The sequence below is a fragment of the Excalfactoria chinensis genome, chromosome 2, assembly GCF_039878825.1.
Source record: "Excalfactoria chinensis isolate bCotChi1 chromosome 2, bCotChi1.hap2, whole genome shotgun sequence".
Taxonomy (NCBI): domain Eukaryota; kingdom Metazoa; phylum Chordata; class Aves; order Galliformes; family Phasianidae; genus Excalfactoria; species Excalfactoria chinensis.
This window is the reverse complement of record NC_092826.1, coordinates 62,921,554-62,948,259: the sequence shown is the minus strand read 5'-3', so window position 1 is coordinate 62,948,259 and position 26,706 is coordinate 62,921,554. Positions and strand designations below refer to the sequence as shown.

At 39.7% G+C, this 26,706-nt stretch overlaps 1 protein-coding gene across 10 annotated transcripts in view; it reads left to right on the top strand.

Annotated features, from left to right (window-relative positions):
- FHOD3 (formin homology 2 domain containing 3) overlaps positions 1–26,706 on the top strand; it is a 363,466-nt gene that overhangs the window by 290,281 nt on the left and 46,479 nt on the right. For 8 of the 10 annotated variants that reach the window (XM_072327321.1, XM_072327320.1, XM_072327319.1 and 5 more), the window contains 4 exons: positions 3,004–3,218; positions 9,400–9,705; positions 13,658–14,547; positions 20,481–20,639. In XM_072327321.1, the coding sequence (XP_072183422.1) occupies positions 3,004–3,218; positions 9,400–9,705; positions 13,658–14,547; positions 20,481–20,639 (1,570 nt within the window). The remainder of the gene's footprint in view (positions 1–3,003; positions 3,219–9,399; positions 9,706–13,657; positions 14,548–20,480; positions 20,640–26,706) is intronic. The other 2 variants (XM_072327323.1, XM_072327322.1) reach the window with 1 other exon arrangement.

Genomic DNA, 26,706 nt, shown 5'->3' with positions numbered 1-26,706 from the left:
AGACTGAAGTCTGATCTGCCAGCATGTCTATTGTGAACAAAGCAATTGGTATTAAAACATGATTTTGACATCTCTAAGAGTAACAAATGTTGGGTGGTCATTCTTTGTCACTCCATGCAAAACAATTACGAATGCTTTAAAACATTTTCTAAAATGAAATGTGTGTGATCATCTTACACAGATCTCAGTTGAGTAAAATCTTTTGCAGTGAGAATGCTCATCAGCAGAATTTGAAACAAGCTAGAAGTGAACTCCTCATCACTTTCAAGTTGTAAGGGAGCATGCTATGTCAGCTGGAGTCATTTTTGGAAGTGTTCACCAGCAGGGCATTTCTGCTGTGCAGTCTAATACAATTTCACTGGTCAGCAGGAGTGTGTGTCTATCATTAGGCTGCTTTTGAACTAAGATGTTAAGCTAACTTGAAGTTCTTTCTCATAAAGAAGAAAGATGTATTTGCTTTGACAACAAGTAAACATTGGTGCACCATTCATTTCATGAGTTCTGTTTGTTTGATGATTTGAGGCTTCTTTATTTTGCTTGGTTGGGTATTTTCCAGTAGTAGTTTAACCCTACAAAGGTGAGCTTCCAAACCCTCTCCCTGATGTGATTTACAGATCAGATGGGATGATTCTACACTTCACCTACTGGTTTTGTTGGCACAGAAACAATTCAAGTTGACCTAAGGACATTGCTCAGAGACCTTGACAACTCACAGTATTTTTTTATCTTCCTGAAGGTGTTGAATGTAATGTTCATGAGGCGTACCAAATGGATAGCCCATAAATACTTGGCTCTTTGTCTGTAGAAAGGAGTCAGCATAGGCATGATGGTAGCTGCAGGTTTCCATGATTTGAATGAATATGGCAGTATTGCTTCTGAATAGAATCAATGTGTCCATCCTGTACTGGTGGAAGTGTAGCAGAAGGAAGATACCTCATCCTTTCATCTGCTTCATTTTAAAGTCCAATAGATAAATATATGTTCTTTGTCAAGGCTGAAGCATTAATAAAGGGTTATAGAATGATATTAGTTCCTGGTTAAGTTGCCACACCTGCTTATTAGTTTGCCCTTTTGCTAAGTAGTTCAGTCTCTGTCTTGTCGTGAGAGATGCTGTTCTGGTTCTGTTTGTTTTTTCTTTCACTCTAATGAGCAGATATATTTTGAGAAGACACATCTTGATGATAACCCTCTGCTCTGCCAGTTAACTGTAGTACACAGCAGCAGAAGCTAAAATGTTAAAACAGCTGACAAAAAACTGAGGACAATAAAACATTGTAGCTCCCCTGTTACAGAAGGATCTGTCCAGATCTTGGTTGCAGTGTGTTGGCAAACGGCAAAAGCTTCCACTGCAGCCAGCTGGGCTGTACCTGTTTTAACTAAGTGGTCAATTTGAATAGCTCTTTATGAGGCTTAAATCCCTTCTGCTCTATTTGTGAGAAGGTGGAAAACACGGTTTGTAAGCAACCAAAGTTAAAAGAAAGACTGGCTTCATTAACTGTAACAAAACATTATGCTAATGCCAGCAGAAGGCTTTCTCCTCCATTGAAAAGGCAAAAATCATTCTTTAGAATTGGCTTCATGTTAGAACTGTAAACAGTTCCTATTTTATAGCCATACAAGTATGTGGCTTATTATATTTTCATCCAGAATCAGTAGGGGTTCTTTTTTTCTTGCAAAATTTGTTCAAAGCATGTGCATACCTCAGGAGGAAAAAAAGAAAACGAGTTTGTTCTTCATTATTGCTGTTTGCAATAAAGCAAATTGCCTCTGAAAACACAAGAACAGCTCTTCAAAGACATGTTTTCTGTGCTCCGCATGGATGTTTGTAAATGTGCATGTGTGTGTGCTTACCATATGTACAAAGCATGTTTGTTGTCTCATGGTGCTGACTTCTTTACCCTTCCTGCTTTTAATGCACACTTGTACACTAATTCAGGCTGTCAGTGAGACAGGCTGGAGGAGGAGAGGTGTTCCGTGTTACAAAGTGTTCACAACAGTGGTTTAGAGGAGGATGACTGCAGAGTTTCAGGGATGTAGATAGTAGTCTTGATTAACCTGTTTAACAGTTCACTTGTGGGTGAGACAAACAGTACAAAGCCTGATCCAGCTGTATTCGTGAATTTATTCGTTAGCAAATAATGGTGGATAAAATTAGCAGGCATCTGGTAGAGGCACGTATTTCAAAGTTATTTTGGTCACAATGTATAAAGCACACTATGAAGAATATGATTGGTAGCTGGTCTTAATAAACAGTTAGTGAGTTCTGCCTGCCTAAAATGCAAAACAGATGTATCTTTGTTCTTTTAAAGTGACTTTGATGAATAAACTACATGTGACGTCAGGTCCAAGCTATTGGATGTCTGAGTCCGGCAGAGAAATTTTTTAGAATAGAAAAAAGAAAACTTTCCATTGTAGGCTCTGGAGAGAACAAAGTGAATTCCAGTGCATTGCTCTCAGAGCAAATAGGAGCAGGTTCAGAGACTTTAGATAGTCAATCCAACATTTAATATTGGTATTATTTTCAGGGAGATCTGTTTTTGTCTGCTGCACTGAACCATTTTCCTCTCCTTGCAGCTAGTCTCAGACTTTGGCTGCTTGCATCAGTATTAAGGGGGTCTGGCTTTGGAGGTTGTTCGATGTTTTTTTTTTTTTTCTCCCATTTTAGTTTTGGGAGAGGGAGGGCTGGGAGGAGCAGGAGATGAAGTAGGAGGGTGAAAAGGAGGACAGACAAATGCTTCCTAAAGGAGAAGTGCTATGCAGACACAACACTATATCTAAGGACTTTCTTTTGCTTTTGTTTTGTCATGAGCAGTTTAACATTTTTCAGGGCAATAGTCTTTGCTTTGGTGTGCATTTTTTGGCAGATTGACCAGGGAACCAGTTTAGTGCTGTACCCATTGAGTCTGGAAGTCAGCTCACTCTTTGCAGGTGTTTCATCCATAAACAAGCATCAACCACAGACTTCTTTTTCTTTACGGAAACCCTTTGGAATTTAACTTTCAGATACAAATACTTGGAGAGATTGGCAGCTGAGGAGTATGAGAAGGAGCTGAAGAGTCGAAGTGTGAGTCGAGGCAGAAGTGAGCTGTCCTTGAACCTGAGATCTCCTTCAGCCCCATCCTCACCTGTACCCAAGTGTGTCAGCCCAGCATCCATAGAGTCCCAGGAAGAGTTGAAGACCCCTTCTACCCCCTGTGGAACTCCTCAGCACTCAGAAGGTAGGTAAAAAACAGGGCAAGGGGAAAAGAGGGGTGCTTTTATGATTGCTCTCTCTGACTAGCAGTGATTTTTCATGCATGAATGTGAGAACATCACCTCTGAGGTGCCAAAGTAAAGGGTCCTGTTATATTGGTCCTTGCTGTCTTCCTAAATTTCCATTTTTTTTATTCATAGAATTGGATGTCTTGTATTCAAGCAAATGATACACCGCTAATCATTGCTACAATTTATATTAGTATTGTCTAATGTTATTAGAATGGGTTAATTGGAAAATATATCATATAGAGGGTCTTAATTTTAACATCGTGCCCCTTGTATATTAGAAGTTACTGAATACTAAACAAACAATATTCCTGCCAGCAGATTTTCCTTGTGTGGATTCTCTGGAACAACAGATGAATGCCAGGATTATAATAATCTTCCAGTAGAGCACAGGCTGAATGGGGCAAACAGAAAGGCTCTTTAATTGAAAGCAGGGAGGGTGTGTTGGTTATTTTTATCACCAACAAAAGCTTTTAAAATTGTAGCAGAAGTAGTAAAGGACTTAAAAGAGACCACAGACAATTAGTGAAAAGGAAAGTATAATTAGTGTTTGCACGGTTGGTTTGCTGTCGTATAATTTATTGGTGTACAGAGCAATATTTTTTTGTGTGTGCACGTCATTCTGCCATTTGCAACATGTTCCCCTCCTTCAGTCTTGAAAAAAAACACCCACCATATGGTTTTATATTTGCACCACACAATATTGCATTAACTTTGGGAGCTAGAGTGCATGTTGAGGGTGAATTATCGCCATCATTCATTTTTATTTTATTTCCTGCTACATGCTATTGGTGATTAATGCATTTGTAACTTGCACTGCTTGGTTTTATTGAGTGTTTTGGCTAGTAGCATGCTGTAAAGCAAGGGAATTTAAGAAAAAAGTTACAAATACTGAATGTTACATATGTTTATTCTCACTGCATTAAGTAGGTGAAGTTTATTTAATTTAGGTTTATATGCTTTTTCAATTATATTCCCAGTTTTATTATCTAGCACCTTAAAAGTCTCAGCGGAATCATTTGAATTTAAAAACATGGATATTTTCCTGTAAATCTGATAGTCAGAAACATCCAGATACCCATTTATTTGAGCTCTATATTACCTTTAGAGCAAGTAAGCTGGATTTTTCCACCATTACGATTTCAGAGCTGGGTAGGGAGCAAGTATCTCTTTTATGATGATTATTTTAACATATTTCTTCTGGAAGCATTAGAAAAGAAAAAAGAAAAAAAGAAAAAAAGCATGAAATGGAACAGCACAGTCCATTTGGAGAGTACATTTAGAGCAGGTGTACAGGGTAACATTAGACAGCCCAGTTGTGGCAAAGCTATCAAGACATGGCTAGGCAGGACCTCCGTACTGAAAATCCTGGCAACATCAATAGCATCAGAGAGCAACACCTGGAAGCTTAGCAGTAAACTACAGGGAGAAAAAATACAGACGGAGCAGGGTGAGCTTTCAGCCAAGGGCAACTGAAAGCATACAGCCAGGACAGCACCCAAACATGGGCTTGAAATCTGCATTCTGCAGTGAAAGCTGTGCATGAGAAAGGACAGCTCTCTCAGGCCTAAGAAAAATATTGGAAAGGTCATTTGAAATAATGAGCACGTGGGCAGGGCACGTTCTCTTGTTCTCTGGAGGTGGACAAATGATTGGATCAACCAACAACTGTCAGGCTTCTTTGCAGATTTTGTGCCATGGCATCTGGGCCATTTATTATCTGAGTTCTTTATGTTCATTTCTGTTCTTAGGAAATGTTACGAATTGCACTTAATAGAGAATGAAACTGAGACATTAACTTGCTTAAGCAAGTTGTAGGAAAGCTGAAAAAGAGCCCTGAACAGAGCCAGTTTACATTAACCTCAACCAGTTGTGTTGAACATGGTTCTCATCCTCTCAAACAAGCATAAAACTGCAGAAGGAAAAAAATTCCTCAGTTCTGTTCATAGGACCCTCCAAAGACTCTGCAATAGTAATGTTAACGGATGTGTGATACTTGCCTGCAGTATTCAGACACAAAGTCACATGAGAAGTGTGTTCCTCTAGTAGCAAAATAATACCTGGTTTTAGAAGTTAAATTTTACACTGCTTGTGTTGAAGTATGCTTTGGCCATACAGTATCTACTGGGCTTAAGTGGGAAATTGATTTTGTCTGTGGAACTTTCTCCCACGCTGTGAAGCATCTCAGTGTCTCCACATAAAAATCTGGACTTAGTGATCTGGGGTGTTTTCTCATATAAAACAATTGGTTCCACTGAAGTAATCAAGTCTTAGGCAGTTTACTCTTGTAAAACTTGTGGTATGGCATTCAGAGGAAATGAAGGCAGTCCCATAACTGCAAAATAGAATTTATTTATTTATTTATTTATTTTAGAGCAACTACTTCCTCTTTTGTAATTTCATTGGATGATATTTTATGAAAGGCACATGTGCATTAAAGGAAAGCAACAATAACCAAGAAATCTCTGAAATAAAACCACAAAAGTATAAGATACAATCCTTTCTCTTAGAGGTGCAGCTTCATGCCGTACTCGAGGAAGTAAACAGATCAACCTAAGTGTGCCTTCTGGACATATCAGTAGCAAAGCAAGGTCCAAATACTGCATTAAGTATGACCAGTGAAATTGCCTGGAGATGGTGAAGCACTGAAGCGTGAAGGTGCAGTGAGGCCATCACAGCCACAGCTGTACAGCAGAACAGAGGAGGAAGAGATATAGAGAGAGGGCCAAAGGAAGAAAGAGATAGTTCCCTCCTGGCAATCACACTATGCTAATTTCTACCATTGCAAGGGATGGGGAGAAAAGGTTGGAGGTTGGTGTCAGAGAAAGAAAGAAAGAGAAAAGGAGATGAGCCCTTCTGAATTCACTGCAAGATGAATCCTGTGCTGGAAGAGCAGAAGGGAGATCCAGCCAAGACTTTAAGCTTTAAGTTTTTGCTGAATTGCCTGAAGAATTCAACTAACCTTCTTCAGACTTATTGTATGTTTTCTCAAGAGACGCCATTTCCCAGCTCCAAATAGAGAGCAAGGAAAAGAGGTGAAGATGAGGCTGACTAGTTTATTACAATGGCAAGGGATTAGGTGTAGGCCTAGGATATTTGTTCTCTCTGTGGGTTTATAGGCCTAAGGGATTGAGATCTTAGCAGATAGTAAGGATATGACAACCTATGTCGGTTCAGAGTTCTTTAATAGCTGAGTATCAAAAATAATTTCCTTCCATGTCACTGTGCAGCACTGTGAGTTCATAGCTATTTTCAGAAGGAAGCAGCTTGCTGTCCAGTCAACCTTATTCAGAAAAGGGCTATCACCAATATATGATCATAACACAGCAAATCACATTGTTATGTTGTTTCTGTGTGTGTGTGTGACAAAGTCTTAAAAGTGTTAGGAGATGAAAATTCTCAAAACAGAAAAATCTTTACACGTTCATTGAAGGGCCCTGCTACCATGTCCATCAGTTCTGAGGATATGCAGCTGCTTTGGGAGATTTCATTCTCCTCAGAAATCTTTTTTTTTTCCAACAATGCATTTTCAGAGATTCACTTTTTGGGGAAAAAAATAAATGGGCCTAAGTTTCAAAAACTACTCTTTAAACTCATGCTCAGTTTTCCTCATGCTTGTGAGTCTATACTAGTCTGAACGTTTCATCTCATTTCACTCACCAAAAGTTTTGTTAACAGCTTTAGAAATTCTCAACAATATCAGCCCATGAATGGAACTGCAAGTGATGGATATATGGCTGACTTACTAGCTTCATTCTCCTGCTAGTGTTTGTTGACAAAACTGATTTCTGAACAGTATTTTAAGTGAAGCATTACTGGACACAGTTCACTACATATAGTTTGGTTGATAGGTAGGTAGTTTGACATGATCACAGGAGAAAGAGCCTTTCAAGATAAATAACAGTGTACCCTTGTTTTGTTCTAGATGCATACAGATTTTGATACTATTTGAACTCAAAAAGGCAGCTTGTGTCAGCATATTGCTGTCTACTCTTTGGCATATATTAAGATCTTCTAAGACACCACATCTTTCTTCTATGAGTGGAATATTTCTGGTGTGCTGAGGATTCAGAATTCTTTCGAATACTGCTTTTGTAGGTTTAAATTCTCATTTTCTCAAACATTTCTGATGTCTTCCCTGACTGTATCCTACTAAATCTTAAGTGTACCTTTGTGGTGACAAAACATTAGTTACCATTGCAGAATGAGAAGTTCAGAATCTCACTGTGCAGTACTATGCTAGTTCCAGGATACCTAGGGTTGTACCCCATTTGTATTCAAATCTTAGCTTGACTTGAAAATATTCTTGTGTTACACCTTCAAACTAACAGCTGTAGTCAGATATACACCACTGTGTATTTGCCCAAATCCTTGCCAGCTCTCTAAAATTTTGATTCTCTCACAGGCGATGCCAAGAGTAGAGTTGTAAGTAAGACATTTAAAGAGACAAGGCCTGTGCAGAGCTGCTCACAAATCAAATGTTAGACTTTTAAATTCTCTTTTTGTTGAAGAGGGAAAAAGGTAAGCTGCTAATTGTGTTTTAAAACATCTTAAAGAAGATTGAGTATGCATGGACTATTTATTAAATAGAATACATCAACATTTATTTTATGTTTATCTTTTATTTATGCATAGATGGTTGTTTAACTAATTACACATTTAAAGTCATTTGTGAAAGTGTAAAAGCTGAAGTCCAACAAAACAAAGGACAAAATTAATTTGCAATTTTTTACACTAAAATTATATAAAATGAAGCAAAATAGTGTGTTACTGAAGATGCGTTCCTCAAAGCTAGTACAGAAATGTGTGTTGTTGTAAAGAGAAGGCACGGGCATTGTTAGTAATCATCATTCTTTGTGTGGGTGTCACAGAAAAAAGAATAGGCACCGAATGTGCTGCAGTCTTCGGAAAACGTTGTGACTTTTGTTATTTTGGCTTACACTGTCTTTGGATAAATCCACTACCTGTTCCCTAGAGGACTGACCTGTTTCAGCTACATTCCAGTGTGATACTTCTTGCCTTTAAAGGATCATTTAATTCTTGAAGAAAGTCTCATCGTACATCATGCAATCCAAAGATGATGACAAGTCCAGAAGCATATTTTGCAACATTGCAATGACAAGTAGTAGAAGGAAAAAATGAGTATGACTTGGTCATTGTAGTCACCTGACACAAAATTTAGCACAAAGGGAATTTGGGGAGTATGCAAAACTAACATGCATGCCTGTTTTCATCACTCTTGCATGGCACTTTCAGCATTTGTAAAATCATGAGCTGCTTGATGTGAATATGAGTGGATGCTCTCCAGTTTCTTTGCCGCATGCAGAGAATATTTGCATGTGAAAATCAGATGTTTTAGCTAAAAAAAAATACAGAAGAATGAAGTTCACTGTCAGTGATAAAGCAGGGAAGAAGAAACCAGGTGTGCTATCAATAGTATTCGCCACATTGCTAACAGATAAAAAGCTCAATGTATGACATATGCCAACCAATTGGAAACTAAATTTGGGCCATATGCCAAGCATTTGGAAACTTTGTTCAATTTTGATGTGGCTATTCTGAAGTAAATGTGCATGAAAAAAAGCATATGTTTTTCGTCAAACAGATGTGTGTCAGTGCCATTTCCAGACTGTGCCATTTCATTGTGTTAATAAAACTAATACTGTATTTTTTTGTTGAAGTGTTCCTCATCAGGTGAAAAAAGAATTCCTCCAGAAACCAAAGAAAATTCAACCAAAAAACCACAGTCTCTCTCCTTTTTGCTTTGTACAAGATGTCTTGTTTCCTGACTCTGTCTAGGCACTGAGTTTTCAGTGTCGTGGGTGGGATGCCCATTTTCTGCTGGTTCAAATCCTTATGTGAGTCCAACACTCCAGCTGTGGAAGTATGTATAAAAACAGTGGATTGGCTCCAGACAGTAAGCGAAGGGGTTTGCCAGGCCACTCTCATGTGCAACGCTGTCGTCATACAACATTCATCAATCTGTTGCTCATAATGTTAAGCATGCTGTGGACTTGCTTTTTATTTTCTTTCCATAAGGCACTTGTACAGTTTTCACGTCGTTCTCATTTAGACGGGTGAGCCTGACACAACTCTGCTGTTAAGTGCATCTCTTTCTCCCATTGTTCTCTCCACCAGTGAGTGCCAGTGAACCCGAACCAGAGACAGAGACAGAACCAGAAGCAGAGCAGGAGACTGAGGCAGAGCCTGAGCAGGGAACGGAGACACCCAAGGAAATAGAGGCTACAGAGGTGGGACCAGAGAGTGAGGTGGAGCAAGGACCAGAGAGAGAGCCAGAAGAAAGTGCAATACTCAGTGAAAAAGAGAGGCAGAATGAGGAAGTGAATGAAAAAGACAACTGCTCTGCATCCAGCATATCCTCAGCAAGCAGCACTTTAGAGAGGGAAGAGAGAGAGGACAAGTTAACCAGTGACAATGAAACTGGTAAATTGAAGTTTTTTCAATAATGAAGAATTTTTGGTGTGGAAAAAAAAAAAAAAAAAAAAAAAAAAAAAGTAAAATTTGGAGCTCTGTTGTTTTGTTATTTAGCAAACAAACCCTTTGATCTTAATTGAAGACTTCCTTCTCTGGCCAAATCAGTGTCTTTTCCCCACTCGGAAATCCACACACTTTGATGGGATTTCTGTGTCTGAGGGGCAAAAAAGCCACGATGAAATGAGGTTTCCTTTAATGTGAGACTATTTCCTTCCTTGAGTGTTAATGCAGTGACTGCTGAATCATGATGTTGTAGTGACTCTACCCCCCAAGGAACTGTCGTTTCTACACTTAAAACAATGAGATAAGGGGCTTTGCTGATACAGCTTTTCATGAGATTCCAAACCAATTTTCACATGCCATTAGATTTAATTAAATAGGAAGAGAAATAAAGGTTGAGCTCTTTATTCCATCCTTGTAATTTTCCTTTCTTAAGCTTCAGAAAGCAGAGAGAGAGACATAGGAGCTGCAGACTATAGTTCTAGACTGTGACCTCCATTAGCTCAGGTGGAAAAGGCCCATAAAATACACATCAAAGACTGCAGCTCTGTAGTGATCAGTGTTTCTGGTTAGACATGCGAAGGGTAGCCAAGCCTAGAAAACATCTTAAGAGAAGAATCAGTTTTCCGTCCAGGATTGATAATTACAACCAGAGCTAGACATGCAGTCCAGGCAGAGAGTAAAAGGCAGATTTTGACCTTCATTGATTAATTATACTTTTCCTTTCTCATTTGTTTGTTTGTTTGCTGGCTTTTGTAAAGAGGTTAAGGAGTAAGTGTAATTAGGGTACTCCCAAGTCTTCTTAGGTCTCAACAGTGAAAAACTGTTGAGCCCTGTGCTTTAAGTTCTAGATAAGAAAACAAAAATTGCTACACAGTGTGAAACAACCTCACTTCTTACTGAAAGAAAAGTGATGACCCAGTAACAAGGATTACTTCATCATGACGAATTTTTAGATTGTAATGTTCATGCATAAACACTATCACTTTTTTTCTGGAAGCACTGAGCTAATTTTGTTCTAAATTTAAGAGCTATCTTCTTTTCAACCAGCTTCAAGATTAAGTTAAATTAGGCACTTAGAATGTTGTTTTACAGACAGTAGATGAGTATATGTGTAGGAAAGGCATGATGGATATGATAGATAAGAGACATCATTGCATTGTGACAAAGTTCAGGATCTTCCAAGTGCAAATAAAGGAGAATAGGTTACAATTTTCCCCAAATCTCATGTGTTTTGTCCTGATCCTTTCGCTCTAAATAAATGCATATGTACCTTTTTTGTTAAAAGCTAAGAAATGTATCCTAGTAATCAAATAACAGCCTCTTAAAAGTCACATATGTTATCAGTAGGCCAAAGATTTATTAGGTTGGGCTGTGAAAGAGTTATTATGTAGCTAGTTGTTTGCATTCTACTAGATAAGGAGAATCAGAAAACAAAGGGAAGCACTGGTTTCCAGCAGCTATCAGATTCCCAGCAGATATTTTACCATTCATGAGCTTTTTAGAACCACCATTGGTTCTACTCAGATGCACTGAGGGCAAAGAAATAAGGCCTTCTTTGCCAGCCATGCTGCTAAACCTGACTTCTTTCTTCGTATCTCTTTGACGACACAACTTTACCTCTGTGGACAAAGGGAGAGAAGTGAGCAGCTAGGTAGCAAGAGAAGAAGAATTCAGAGCAAAAACATTTGAATTAATAGGGGAAATGCAGGTAGAATAACAGATCCCATGTTAGAGATTTTGTCTGGAGAGTTTTTTGATCAGTATGCAGGGGTAGCTGTCATAGTAAGATAGTCCAAGTGCAAGGTTCTGCATCTGGGTCGGGGCAATCTCAAGAGCAGATATAGGTTTGACAGAGTATGGCTTTAGAGCCACCCCGAGAAGAAGGATTTGGGAGTGCTGAGTTTTGAGAGAATCAACATGAGCCAGCAGTGTGTGCTTGCAGCCCACTGGATTGCATCAAGTGAAGCAGGTTGAAGAAGGTGATTCTGCCCCTCTACTCTGCTCTCATGAGACCCCACCTGGAGTACTGCATCCAGTTCTGGAGCCCCCACCACAAGAGGAACATGAAGTTGTTGGAGTAGATCCAGTAAAGGGCCATGAAGATGATCAGAGGGCTGAAGCACCTCCCCTGAAAGGACAGGCTGAGAGAGCTGGGGCTCTTCTGCCTGGAGAAGTCTCCAAGGAGACCTTATAGCAGCATTCCAGTATCTAAAGGGGCCCTACAGGAAAACTGGGGAGGGACATTTTATAGGGGCAGGTAGTGACAGGGAAAGGGGAAATGGTTTTAAACCAGAAGAGGGTATGTTTAGACTAGATATTAGGAAGAAATGACTTACTGTGTGAAGGTGGTGAGACACTGGAACAGGCTGCACAGCGAGGTTGTGTATTCCCCCTCTCTGGAAGCTTTCAAGGCCAGTATGGATGGGGCTTTGAGTAACCTGGTCTAGAGAGAGGTGTCCCTGCCTATAGCAGGGAACTGGGACCTGGATGATCTTAAAGGCCTCTTCCACCCCAAAACATTCTGTGATTCCATGATTCTATGATAGCAGAAACCTTAAAAGATATTTAAAACTCTTTAAGTATTGAAAACATCAGGAACATATGAGAAATAAACCTGAAATGGAAGTATAAGTGAAAAAGCAACTGCAAGGTATAAATTGAAACCTTTAACCATATCTGGCCAAAAGGACAGGATAACAGTCAAAATAAAATGTTTAAGAAATAGAATTTACAAAAATATGTTAATAACATGTACAGACTATGGGGAAAAGAAAGAATCTCATAAAGAGGATACATAAAGTGTGAAGAGTTATCTTTGTCCATATTTAACCACTTCATCTTTGGCCCTTTGGAAAAAAAGCACCATAATTTTTTGTCACATTATCCACACTGGTTAACAGTATTATATTCAGGAAAATGTAGTCTGAGATGCCAGCATCATTTATTTTTACAAATTGACTGATATGGTTTGTTATTTATAGTTCTGTCTTAAACAGATTATTATGCAGATTATAGTTTTAAAAAGCAGTTGTCAGGAAAAAAAAGCTTCATTACAGTGATGTTCTAAATGGTTGTGATGTGGGAAGAAGGCTACTAGGTTTTCAGTTCCATCATATGCTACAGAAGGGTAACAGCATCTGATGAGCAGCATTTTCAGAAATCACTAGCAGACTTTATTTAGGCACTTGTATTCCTAAAATATTGAAAATCTTGCTTTTATGATTCTACTCATGAAGTTTTCCTGAGAGCTGTACCCTGACTATTCAATCAGTTCTGTGATTCAAGTAGCCTGTGTTATGAAAACAGCCCAGGCACCAGCCAAGAGGTCCAAAGTGCAGCCAGATGTGAAAGCTGTCTTCCCCTAGTGGTCAGAGAGGGAGAAGGGGGAGGAGGAAGTAGTTACATCTTGACCCCGAAGTCAGGCATGTAAACTTCCTCTCCTGAGGAAGTTTTCCTTCCAGTTTATGGATTGATCAGAGTGTGACAGCAACCTGTCTTGTGCCATGGTCACAAGATTCAAACCCCACTTCGGATTACAAAATATTCTGAGCGTTTATGCACAATATATAATGAGCTGGGATAGGAAGTACAAAATAAAATCTGACAGATTTCAGAAGAAACCCAAAATCTCAAAATCCTGACAGTTATAATGTCCCTCCTGAGCTAAACAGATTATTTTCTGCTCCCGTTCTTTCTTTGAGAAGTACTCCTGGCCCACTGGGATTGAACCATATATCAGCACTGTCACTAATTGCAAAATTTCCCAACCCGTTGCTTACCCAGTTTCCAAGTAGTTGTGCATGCAACCCAAAAATGTTTTTCTTGTGGTGGGGAGCATTCTTGATGCTCTGGCTCCAGTCTCCTGACTTTTTCTACGTGTGTGTGTGTGTGATTGCAGGTCCATGGTCCCAGACCATTCAGGATGCTGGCGTGAATGAGCAGTGCAGCAACATCCTCAACAACAAGCGGTTTATGCTGGACATGCTGTATGCGCATAACAAAAAGCCCAAGGATGAAGAGGAGAAGGAGCTGGAGGCGAAGGAGGAAAAGAAGGAGACGGAGGAAAGCGAGGAGTCCCTCACTAGTCTAGCCAGTAGGATCTCTATCCTTCAGGCCACAAAGCAGGCCAAAGATGAAAGTGTCAAAAAGATGGAGATTGGAAACCTGGACAACCAAGGCAGTGTGAAAGCCTTTGCAGAAAAATTCAACAGTGGTGAGCTGGCCAAGGGGACAGCCTTGCCTGAAGATGAAATCAGTGAACAGGTCCCTGAGAAAACACCAGCACAGCCAAAGAAGGAATCTGACTACATCTGGGATCAACTCATGGCTAATCCTAGAGAACTTAAAATCAAAGACATGGATTTTACAGACTTGGGGGAGGAGGATGATGTAGATGTGTTGGACATGGATATGGGTCCTGGGGACTCCCTTGTTCCCCCTCCTCCACCTCCACCTTCTTTCCTGGGTTTGCCTCCTCCACCACCTCCCCCACTGTTTGGATGTCCGCCTCCACCTCCACCCTCTGCTAATTTATTGGCTCCTCCTCCGCTGTTCAGCACTCCTCAGGGTTTAGGGTCACCCCAGGTTTCTAGGGGTCAGCCAGCATTTATAAAGAAGAAGAAAACCATCCGTCTGTTTTGGAACGAAGTACGGCCATTTGAGTGGCAGTGTAAAAACAACAAACGCTGCAGAGAATTCCTGTGGTCGAAACTGGAACCCATTAAGGTGGACACTTCCAAACTGGAGCATCTCTTTGAGTCGAAGTCCAAGGAACTGCCTGTCACAAAGGTACAGCTCATATTCAGCTCACTGTTGTTTTGCTATTGTATTGGTATTCATTTTGACTTAGATGTAGATGATTTATGCTGTTTGTATGAAAACAGTGGAAATTACAGGATGTGTTTCTAGCTTGGTCTATGACAGAAGATATTCCATAACCTGAAACTAGGAAATGAGCCTACAGTGGTGTCTGTGCCAAGCCTGTCCTCTTGTCTCAGGTCTACCAGTTTGAAGATATCGGTTCAGGTGGGGAATACCAACAAACTTTACATTGACACGTTTGTAGTTTATGCCAATTAATTAGTTTAGTTACACTTAAAGAATCACAGAATCACAGAATTTTTCAGATTGGAAAAGACCTAGATCATCTAGTCCAACCATTACCAATACTTCCCAGCTAAACCATATTCCTCAACGCAACATCCAAACGTTTCTTGAACACTCCCATGGTCGGTGACTCTACCACCTCTCTGGGCAGTGCATTCCAATGCCTGACTACCCTTTCTGAGAAGAAATACTTCCTAATCTAGTGATGTACTTTGGGCGCGCGCATTTCAAACGTGCCCTAGGGGGCGTAGACGAAGTAGTAAGGTATATAAGGTATTGATTACTCCTAATAAACGCCATTTTGCCACCTTTCTTGATGAGTCACGGTGGTCCTTTTGGCCCTAGCGAGGGTCTCGCTAGCACCTGGGCAAGTATGGGGTTTGGATTATAATTGCGCACGGCAACAGTCTACACAAGAGAAAAGGCCAACCCCCAGCTCACCACAACCTCCCTTATGTAAAGGTCAGAGCATGATGATTCATATCTGTATTTGACAGTTCTTCACTTGGTAGTATTTTCCTAATAATTGCGTAGAAAGGTTAGAATATCAGATTTGTGCCGCAGCAAAGTGCCCACTCGTGTTTTATTGTGCAGGGTTGCTGTATAAGCTATACCAAGTTTGCAGTTAAACTCTGCAGGATTTTGTGAGGAAGGGGGATTTTGTTTTTTATTTTTTAATAGTGGTTAAAAGACATATTTAAAATCTTTAATTTGGATAATAGGGCTATCCATCTCTCTTTGTTAAAATAAACAAATAACTTCCTTGTATGTTTTATGGTGACATAAAAAACAACCGTTACCTTGAATATTTAACCTCTTCTTGACTGACAAAAGTTATATTTCATATGTCGTAAGTATTATTTGTTACTCTTAATGTGGTAAGGCTACCCAGTCTCACGTTCCTTGCCCAAGTTGCTCAGAATTTTCTAATGGTTGTTCTTGATTTTCTGGGAAAGTAGAAACACCACTGTTTGACCAATCCAGTGCCTCTTTAAGTACATGCCAAACAATATGTGTAAGAATATATGACTCACCTAAATCTTACATATAACTCTTCTAAATTAAACTTTCTGTGATACAGAAACAGCTTTCATACATGCATTGCTTATAACTTTGAAATGTACGGCACAATGCCTTAAAAACATATTCAGCTGATAGTTCATTTGGCAGATGTTGAGATTCGTTTCTTTCACTCATTCCTTTTCTGGTGAGGAAGGAATGTTGGTGACATGGTAGCGTGTTACTCCTCATCTCTCTCCCTGTAAATACAAATCTGCCACAGATGGTTCATAGATGGAAAGAATGAGAACGTTTTCTTAGATCGATGAAGCATTTAATTCCTTGAATTTAATGTGGAATTATGACATATTTGCCATTTCCAAACTTTAGTTTTGTGCTAGATGCCAATATTGTAATGGATTTTTCTGGTTGATTCTTAGGTTTTATTCTTACCTGAATTTTGATAAAATGTTGAATTGTCGGAATGTGGACTTGTTTACTTCTCCAGTCACTTGTCACTTATGCTCCCAAACAACTTCTGGGCATTCCCCCCCACCATATGCAGTCTTCCCAAACCTGCCTGGGCTGCCTGATGTTTTGGCACAACTTTTGGCTCCTAGCTGAAAGATGAGTGAGCAGGTTTCTTTGAAATTAGTGCAAGTCTGAGGAATGATTTAGGTGACTGCTTTTCTCTTGGACACTAGTACTGCTCTCTGCATGAGACATTATACTTTTGGCTTGCTTTCCATCTCATCCCGTAACACAGACATAGTGTATCATTGTCTCAGTACAGAAAACAATGATGACTGAAAATAATCATAAAGGAGCTCCACACCAACTTCTGAGAGTCTTGCATATTTTTTGTGAATACCTGCAAATCTTGCAGAGCATGAGATGGTCTTTAGATGAAGTGAGAGTGGGAATAATTAAGCAGACGGGTGAATCCATAGAGGACTTGAGGTTTGGTATGAAGATTGCACTCAAATTAGGATAACTCTCGCTTTTTCCAGACTGCTTGGTTTATTTCCAGGAAGTACATTCCCCGTTGTGTCTAGCTTCTCGTGTCCAATGGCTGCAATCCAAAACAGGTTTATTCTATAATATCGTAAAGTCTGACTCACAGCTCAGTTGGTTCAGCTGAAATAAAGAGCACAGAGCAACAAATCAAAAGTCAGACCTCCAGATTTCATAGCAGTAGATGCAAGCAGGTGCATGGAAAAGGAATAGTCCAGAAGGATGAGAGAAGCACAGCCAGAGTGTGTGTTGGGGCGGGGGCTGGGGGTATTTGGCTCAGTCTTGAGCATATGCTTTTATCCAGCTGTAACCAATTTTACTCCAGTTTCTAATCCTTCACTGTGATTTCCACAACACACAGCTATAAACAGCTACTTCCTGGCTTATGAGAAGTTTTTCATTAAACACAATAGACTCCAATAAAATAAAACGGATTTTAAATTGTAGGATATAATAAGGGAATTTAAGGTAGGGGGGGTGGTTCTTGATTTTAGGAAAATTTATTCTGCTTTGGGCAGTATGCACATTCATTATAGTTGGTGGAGCAGTTTTTTGTTGCAGAATGCCTATTTTCTGAATTGGAGGGCCACAACGTTTTATAAGTGGGAGAGAAGGAGTGATCAGGTACCCCTCCAAACAAGCCTAGAATTTCTTTCCTTCGTATACTGCCAAACAAAGCAGGTATTTTGGCAAAGAACATCAACATGTTTATTTTTCTGTGACAAGAAATTTAATAGTTGTGTGTGCTACTGAATCTAAAGCTACTGCCCACTCCTTCTGAAATCCGCTTGGTTCTGCATGTCATTGGAGAGTATCATTTTGCTGATTCATCTATACCCAGTGGGAGACAGTCATCATCATCATGCATCCACAGGAACAAAAGCAAGCAGTAGTGAAAAATTAAGGAACTTATTTTCACGTGTATGTATGTGTGTGTGCCTAGTAAAAATGATTGTTGTGAGGTGAATGAATGCTAAGCCTTGTCATACATGTGGAATGACATTTCTAACAAGGATGACCTGTTTGGTATCCTCAGCAAAGTAAGTGTCAGCTGAATAATTCCTTTTCAAATCCCCAGTGTTAAATCCTTGCTAGTTAAGATAGAAACAAAAAGAAATTGCCATCTCATTATTAAGGGATTTCCCAAGTTTTTTTGTACTACTGATGCACATAGTTCTGCAAGTTTAAATGGAAGAAATATTTCTATCTTGGTGCTTTTATGTAAAATTGCTTGTTTACGTGAGCGCTGAAAAAGTGACTGAAATTCTTCTGCATGCTTAATTAAAGCAGATAGGTGTTTTTTAGACTACCAAACCACAGGTCACCTTCTGTGAGACCGCTGGTGTTTTTGAATAACCTATCTGGTCTGCCAAGCCTTCAGTAAAAGGCAACAGCATCTGGCCAGTTAGGTCTTATAAAAGTCTAAATTCACTGCAGTTCTTGGTACGTTGTAGAAATGATTCCACCACCTGATTTATATTCCCTAATACAATAACCAGCAGCTCAAGGCTATGTATTGGCACACTGAGATGTGAAATCAAGTGCACTAATGAACTAATAAAACACATTCTGAAATCACTTAATAGTATAGCAGAAATTGGTTGCTGTAACTCATTGTAGTAGTTAGGCACTTACATCTGTGTGATTTAATTGCAGACCAAAAGGAATTCTTTTCCTAGCATTAGGATAATAAAATTTGAAGCAGTAAAATCTTTTTCTTTCCTTCATCCTTTTGTTCATTCTGAAGGGATTTCTTTGTAACCTAGCCTTCATCCCGAGAATGGATTTAAAATCTCTTCTGCCACTGTTTTTGTGAAGAATTACTCCAGATTTTGTGTGCAGTGTGCAGCTGTGGCTCTGGAAAATACCTCTCCTGCTTATGTCCCCAGTAGAGCTCACGTGTCTCTCCTAACTCAGTGCTGAGGAGGGATCACACTGCTGTGATCACAGTCATCCCAGCAGCTGGCATCAGACATCCCACAAATTATTATGTCTCTTTTGACAAACTTAGGAACCGAAACACAGAGCTGGCAGATACGAGGCTTACTTACCCATACCGCATGTGAGAAGCCTAAATTTAACTCCTTTCCCCCAGCCTCTTCCCTTCTGTGAGGATCCTTCAGAGCACTGTGATTCTGTGCTGCAAAAATGGTGGTGTAAATACAGAGGAGTGCAGGACAGACTAAGAGGAAGCAGGCTGTGGTGAACCCCACTTGTTTTTATGTGGTCTTGGCCACTAACTCTGGCCCTGAGAAAGCAATTAATGGCCCAGAAAGTAAAAATGACTGCTTTAAGGGAGAAGTGCTATCTCAGATCACTCAGCTGGCTCCCTGAGGAAAAGAGATCTCATGCTTAAAAAAGGAAAGGTTCAGGGAGAGCTCAGGAATGCTTTTAAGGTGTTAACAGAAGAGCAGTTCTAGCAAAATAAAATGCCATCACTATACTCCTGAAATTTATCCTGTTTGTTCTGAAAGTGTCATTTCTTTATATATATATATTTTTAAAAGCAGTAACATCTCATTGTATGGTCACATCTCTGCCTTCTGTGCTGTGCTGAAACTTGGGCTTGTACACAGCAGAGCAAGTCTGTGCCTGCTTGCTTCATTGTGCTAGTCTTTTCCCTACATTGAAGTGCCTGGCAGCATCCCTCAATCCATCTCTCATAGAGAAAAGGAAGGGAGAAAACAGAAAACTTGCTTCCAAACTAAGAAGCTGGACTGTGCTGTATGCTCTCATTTTCTCTCTCTCAATACCCCCACATACAATGAGCAGATCCGTTGCAGCTACCTGGCACATGATATATTCAGTTGCCAAAGTGGCACCCTTTTGCACAGTGTGATGAGAGTATAAAAGTTGTGACGTGACATGAAAGTAAAGACAATGTTCAGCACTGTGTTTTGTCATAAGTGGTTTGTAAGTCACTGTGCATAGTGAGTATACATTTTACCATTAGAAGAATAGAGACAGAGAAAAAAAAAAAAAAATCCCATTTATTTCAAAAATGAAGTGTAAAGCTTGTTATCAGTTCTTTGGTTTTTCATCTTTACTGTCATTTAAAGTACTATCATTTTTACTGGACGTAAACTGAAATACCATAAGTTGCAAGATACAAAATATTATCCTTCCTTGGGCAGTCAAAGGGAGAGCAGGCACACTGATGTCTCCATGAAGGTCTCTCCAGCTCCTCATCCTGTGTCCCAGCACAGAAGAGGCCCTGCAAGCCAGCAAAAACCACCTTGCCCCAACTGGAGGAGACTCAGTGAGTGCTCCAGGGCCATACAGCCCAGAGGTCTGGAGTCCTTCAGGCAGCCCTGCCCTGGGCATTCCTGGGCTCCAGCAGCTGCTGGGGCACATGGAGAGCCCTCAGCTCATGAGACAGCCTCCAGCCTTTGTCAGGCTTGCAGTTTCCCAAGGCTGGTGATAACCTGTGTGTCTTGTGCTCATCTTTCCTGTTCAGTATCTGAGTCAGCTTTCGTTAGTGGTTCTAAATGATTTGCACTCACTGTCATCACCCTTGCACCAGAAAAGTCTTTTGGTGAAAGGAGTGACTTCAACAAACAGACTGGAGGGGTAATTTTCTTCTTGTTCTCTTCTTGATCAAGAAAACTGCTGCAGATGGGAAGCGACAGGAGATCATTGTATTGGACTCAAAACGAAGCAATGCTATTAATATTGGCTTGACTGTGCTACCCCCTCCACGGACTATCAAGACTGCTATTCTGAATTTCGACGAATATGCCTTAAACAAAGAAGGAATAGAGGTAAGGAGTAGTCAGTGTCTTCAAGTCTGCATTTTCAATGTTTCATTGTGTTGAATATTACATACGGTATGGGCCAAATAATTACTGGAGGAGAGAAAAGATAATATATAACATCATTACAGAGCTGAGTCTTGTTAAATCAGTGCAGTGTACTTAAGCAGATATTGCTCACTTGAAGTTGTGGATGGTAAACATGGATGTCTCTGCTTAGTTTGTATCTAAGCTTGAATAACAATGGTGTTAATTCCTATTGAGATTTTCAGAGTATTGTACGTTATTCTGAAGCTCAGTTTCTTATTACCTTTATTAAAGCTATTAAACTTGTAAACAGAGCAGATTCTTCATGCATACATTGGAACGGTATCTGATGCTGAGCACTTATAAAGCACCGAATAATAAGCAGTGATTTTCTAAAGCTGATGCAACCACTGCAGTTTAATAAAGTTCATGCCCAGCTAGCTGTTGGAGTCATTCTAGATTATATATCTAATGGAAAACAAATACAGTGACTAGTTCTGCTCAAAATAGCATTTCTGTGTTACTGTTGTTTGAAGAAAAGCAGTTGGTATAAAGATTACAGATGATGTAATTTTTACCATTACATGTTAGACTTTGCAGATATTCTTAGCAAGATCCAGGATGAGCAATGCTCATTATTCTTTTATCAAAACATTTTTCTTCTGTGAAGTAAAAAAGGAGCCTTCTGCTTCCCCCTTTTTTTGTTGATTTGTGTTTTATTTCATTGTGCTTGTATTCATTTCATTTTTATTTTTTTTTAATAAGCCTGTATCATCTGAGTAATCTACACAACTGCAAATTTCAATGTCTTGTATTGATTCATAGTCACCTTTAAGTGGTTTGGCCCCCTTTCCACCTTCTCTGTGCTGACTACAGAAGAAAATGAGGAAAGCTGGATAGAATGGAAGTGGAGCTGCCAACAGTTTCATACAAAATAAATACTTATAACAAAATATTGTTAGCCCCATGTATCCACCACTATACTTTGCAGTACTAAGCATTCCAGGATGGGAGAGAAGCACCCCCTCAGCCAAATCCAGCTCTCAGACCACCTGTTAGACCAAAGTGTTGCAGAAGATGTTTACAAAGAAAGTCCTGCATAAAATGGCTGATAAAGCATCATCTCTTTTGAATTGCTACCTTACTTGGTGTGCTCTACAGCAGCTCAGCTGCTCTGCTCCGCTCACCCTCCCAGTGCCACCATTTCTAGTTGGTGTGCCCATCTGCCAACCACCTGCAGTGTCCACAATTGGGAGTGCCTTGTACCACCACACCCTTATTTGGGTAGCCTTTCCATTAGCTGCCAGAAACCCGTAATTTAATTTAAAATATATATAATAAATGCATGCAGCTTTAAATTTAAAAATTCAGAAACCAGAAAATGCTACATTGTTGATATACCTGCCCAGTGCTAAAGAAAATAGAATTTCTGTGTGTTCTGAGTGTCCACAGCTAAAGGATGTGAGTAATCCTGATGTGATCATTCAGGTATTTAAAACTGAGAGAAAGGATAAATAGGCTTGAGTCCAGATGCTTTCCATGTTGAAGGATGAAGCCTTCATTAGTTGGGAAGGTTAGTGTTCATGGAGAAAAAAAATGTATTTTTTCCTAAATGTGTAGTTCCATTATGATTTACTGTTTGTCAAGTTAAATGGCACCATGAATTCAGATTCTATTCTGCAATTCTCAGTTTACAGATTTTTCTTATAGCACATAATTGCAGAGAAACATGTAGCAAAACAGAGGGCTGGATTGAGCTACGTAGAATTAGACAAGAGGTACAAGAAGAGACATAGAATTGCTTTGTCTTGAATCCTGCTGTTCTCAGTAGAGCCTTTCTACAGTTTTCTGAATTCTTCCTTTGACCAACAGTGTGGATAAACTTTGTTAACTTTTTTTCCCATTTTCATCTGCTCATTGGCTTTGGTATTAAAGTTAGATTGAAGGGAACAGGAGATGTATATTTTAGAGGTTTTGTATTTTAGACCATGTGTTTGAAGTGCTTAGGGACCACTGAGAATGGAGATGTGGTTCTAGAAAAACAGATGCAGTCAGTTTAGTATGCAGAATGGGCACTATTAGGAAACATGCTTTCAAAAGAAGGCACAATGTGTGTCTATGAGCGTGCATCAATCTAGCTAAACAATTTTTTTGCCACCTTACATTTGCCAAAGTGGTTGTGCTTTCCTTTCTTTGAAAACTTGGCAACAATTGTGTTCAAACAACTTGGAACTCAGCTGCAAACAAAGAACTGCCTGCTTAGCATGGATGAGGGCTCTCTCAGAGTTAAGTAAAAAAGCAAGTTTAAAATCCTGGCATGTAATTTTACTGCAAGAACAGTCCACCAGACCAGTCCTTGCTGGTTGTCTTCAGTAAAGGAAGCAAGTAGGTCCATCCGCAGAATACTACTCAGGGAACAAGAATAAAAAACAAATTATACCAGATAATTTAATTAATTTAGCCAAGTAAAATGGGGGGATAATTCCAAGAGGAAATTAAGGTTGTATGCCTTGTGTTTTACAGTGTAGCTTTGTGATGCTGTGCAATTTTGTATTATGTGGGTGGGCATAGCATTTAGTAAAACTACTTGAAATGAAAAAGCTGCCCATAGGTCCTACTGCCAACTACTTGAAATGAAAAAGCTGCCCTAGGTCCTCCATAACCAAACAGTTAAGTATTTTGAAGGCTATGTGTTTGGAGTGATTACATCGCCTTGAGATGTAAAAAGGGATAAGAAATGAGAGCTTAGTATTACGAAGGCAGATGGTGACATTTATAAACAAACAATATCCACCAAAGCTGGTTTTCAGAAATGATCAAAGCATTTAAATTTGTTCTCATAGTTGCCACCACAGTGTTTTGGCTTTCGCAGTTTCCAATTGGGTTAGCTAAAGCTTTGTAAAAGACTGATGGGGTATTTCAAACTATGCTAGCTTGCTTGACCTGGAAAAACACCTTTTTTCACAAGTCTGGACAAAACACAGAACTGAATAAGCAATACTTTGTTGGCTGTACTTTAGCAGTCAGTGTATCACTGCCCTAACAAGTTTCAGACTTAATTTAATGGGAAAAAAAAAACAACTTCCCTTTCACTCCTTGCAGAAAACAAAAATACTTTCCATGGCTTCTGTGAACAGCAATTGCATGTTAATGTATTTCAGTAGAGAGCTGAAAATGTGAAGCAATCTGACTGAAACCATGGCTGTCAGTTTCTGATTTACAGAGATCATTGTGAGGCATTTTAGATATAGTCCCTTCTCGAAATTTGTTCATTTCTTTTAATAGTTCATGTAAAAATTAGTGTAGGAAGCCTCATTTACTATGGAATCACGAGTTTCACGTTCTTTTATTCTATTCCTTTGCACTTATATATTTTCTCCAAGTAATGAAGATTGTATATAATGAATGATGAATATAAACCACTGATGTGGCTCCATAGTAGATGCCTGAAAAAATGAAGCATGAGAGCTTTATTGCATCTGAATCTTCTGTTGAGACTTGTCAAATGTCAGATAATGTGTATTTGGTTATGTAGCCTATGAACAGATGAGCCTTTAGCCACAGAAAGCTTAGGGCACAATAACAACCAGATATTTCATTTCCTAATTTTTTTAGGTTACTGTTTGACTGAAATCACATGTGAACACTGAGCTACTCTTGCAGCTTCAACAATGAGAAGCCCCCTTATCTCTTGGAAGAGATAACTTAAGCACCTAATTTCTGGAGAGGATGTTAAAAGTTTCTGGTTAGGTGCCTCCTCACAGTCCATTTTTTTTTTGCCCTTCTGCAAACTGTGAGTCTGTCTCTCTAATGAGTGGAAGCAGCTTCTGCTGTGAACTCCCTCAGAGGTGCCTACTTCTTCCTGAGTGCCTGGGGGATGGCCTGAGTCTCCTATGACTTTCACCCTCAGAGCCTTGCAAGGTTTCTGAGAAGTTTTTGGAAATCATACAATAGGAAGGCAGACTTCAGGAAATAACTAGTTTGATCCCTTCACTGAAAGTTCAAGGAGTAAAATAAATAGGATTGATGATCTAATGCGAATGAGATCACCTTTGTGGGTTTTTTGTCTTTTTCTCCGTGTAAAGATTTGTGTACTGTTTTTCCTCAGAATGTTAGTAATTGACCCAAGCAATTTTTATGAGAACTCCTGCAGATGAAATATGTGCATGATACAGTGTTGTGTCACGTTATGGGAGGATACGAGTGTAGGGCTTGCTGATAACCAATCTTCTTTTAACCTGCCAGCATACTGTCACACTGAGGAGAGCATTATGAACTGATCATTGGATTCAAATCTATTTATGATTTAATGGTCAAATTAGGTGCCAGTAACCTTCTTCCCTATTGAGTTTTTATTCTCTTTTTATTGTCAGTGATGTTTAAAAAAAATAGCAAGAAAAATAGTAAGAAACTGGCAGGTGTTTTTTGGAGCTGAACAAATGGTTCAAGTTAGTCATAGAGTGGAAATCAAAAACAAGAGCATGTGCCTACTTGCCTAGGAACACAACAGGGATGACAACCAGCAGGGTAAGAATTGTTTGCCTGAACAGACTAAAAGTTCTGGAGAGTAAATAGCTGTTATAGGGGTGGTTGGGCTGCAGATGGTATGAGTCCTGCCAGCTCACAAATGCAGCTCTGATCCTATCAAGGCAATGCTTGCAGCATCAGGAGTGATTCTTGTCATGACATATCATCTACAGGCTCTTTGCTTGGCTTTCCCTTTTTCACATACTACAGTGCACAGCACAGCAGACTTGCAGTACTCTGTGATACTTGGGTTCAGATTTTTGTCAGCTCCATCTGGCTCATGGTGCTTACATGAAGCACGAAGAGGAGGAGAGTCCCTTTGGAAGTAAAGCTTACTGTTTCATTGCCCTCTTAGAAATGCCCGAAAGCAAAGCAGAATCTCTGGAGTATAGGCCCTACATCACCACAAAATACTTGTGGAATCCCTGGGTAGCTGCCAAAATCCCTAGTTATTTGTAGGAGGCAATTGAGAATACTGCTGAAGTGTTAGCCTTCAAAAATGCCTGAGAAGCATTTTTACATCCATCACATGGCTACTGCTAAACTCACCATGTAGGGATGTTCCTGTGATCCTATTTGCAATTTTCCCTGGCTCACTTGGAGAAGCATTACTTTTTGTTATTAAGAGATACTTTTTCAAAGGTTCAGGCTCTCTCTTGAGGCTCAGTCTCTCTTCTGTGAACTTTTTAAAATGATATTGGCTGAGTGCTGAGAAGTGTCATGAAGCAGCTAGTTAAAATCTCTAGTTTAACGTTGTCACCTGAGTTACAGAGTTCAGCATCTGTGGGTGGATGGATAGAACATCAGCACAATTACTACCAGTTCTGAGCAGAACATTTTCCAAATAACTATTGATGAGGGAAGGAAAGGAATATTTCTCCTCTTCTTTTTTTCCATTGGGATAAGAATGGATTGAAAGTCTTTGTTTGTCATTAGGTAGAAGCTCATAGACTTTTAACATTTATGATGCCTTTAGTCATAGGTGAGAGCCAGGGCATCTTATTGCAGCATTTAAGCAAGGAGGATTTTTTTCTCTTTTAAACTGAAAGACAACATCAATAGGAAAAACTGCTTCTCTATTTGTATTTGTGGAAGCTTGCATATGAAGATGATCAGCAATACAAATCCTCTGGCTGAAATTAGATAAGTCCCAGTTCATCAGATTGGAGCTTGTTTGCTTGCTTCCCCCTTACTAACATTATTTGCTTGCTTAACCCTTGTATTCTGCCTGACTGAGCAGGAAAATCCCTTGTTCTCCACACTTAGGTGCAGCCCTGTACAAGGAGCTAGATGAATTATTGGTACTAGAAGGAGACTGTTGTGCCAATTTCATAGAACCATAGAATGGCTTAGGTTGGAAGGGACCTTAAAGTCCATCCATTTCCAGTCCCCTGGCATAGGCAGGGCTACCACCTACAAGGTCAGGCTGCCCAGGGCCTCATCCAGCCTGGCCTTGAAAACTTCCAGGGATGAGGATCCACAGTTTCTCTGGGCAAACTGTTCCAGTGCCTTACCATGTTCT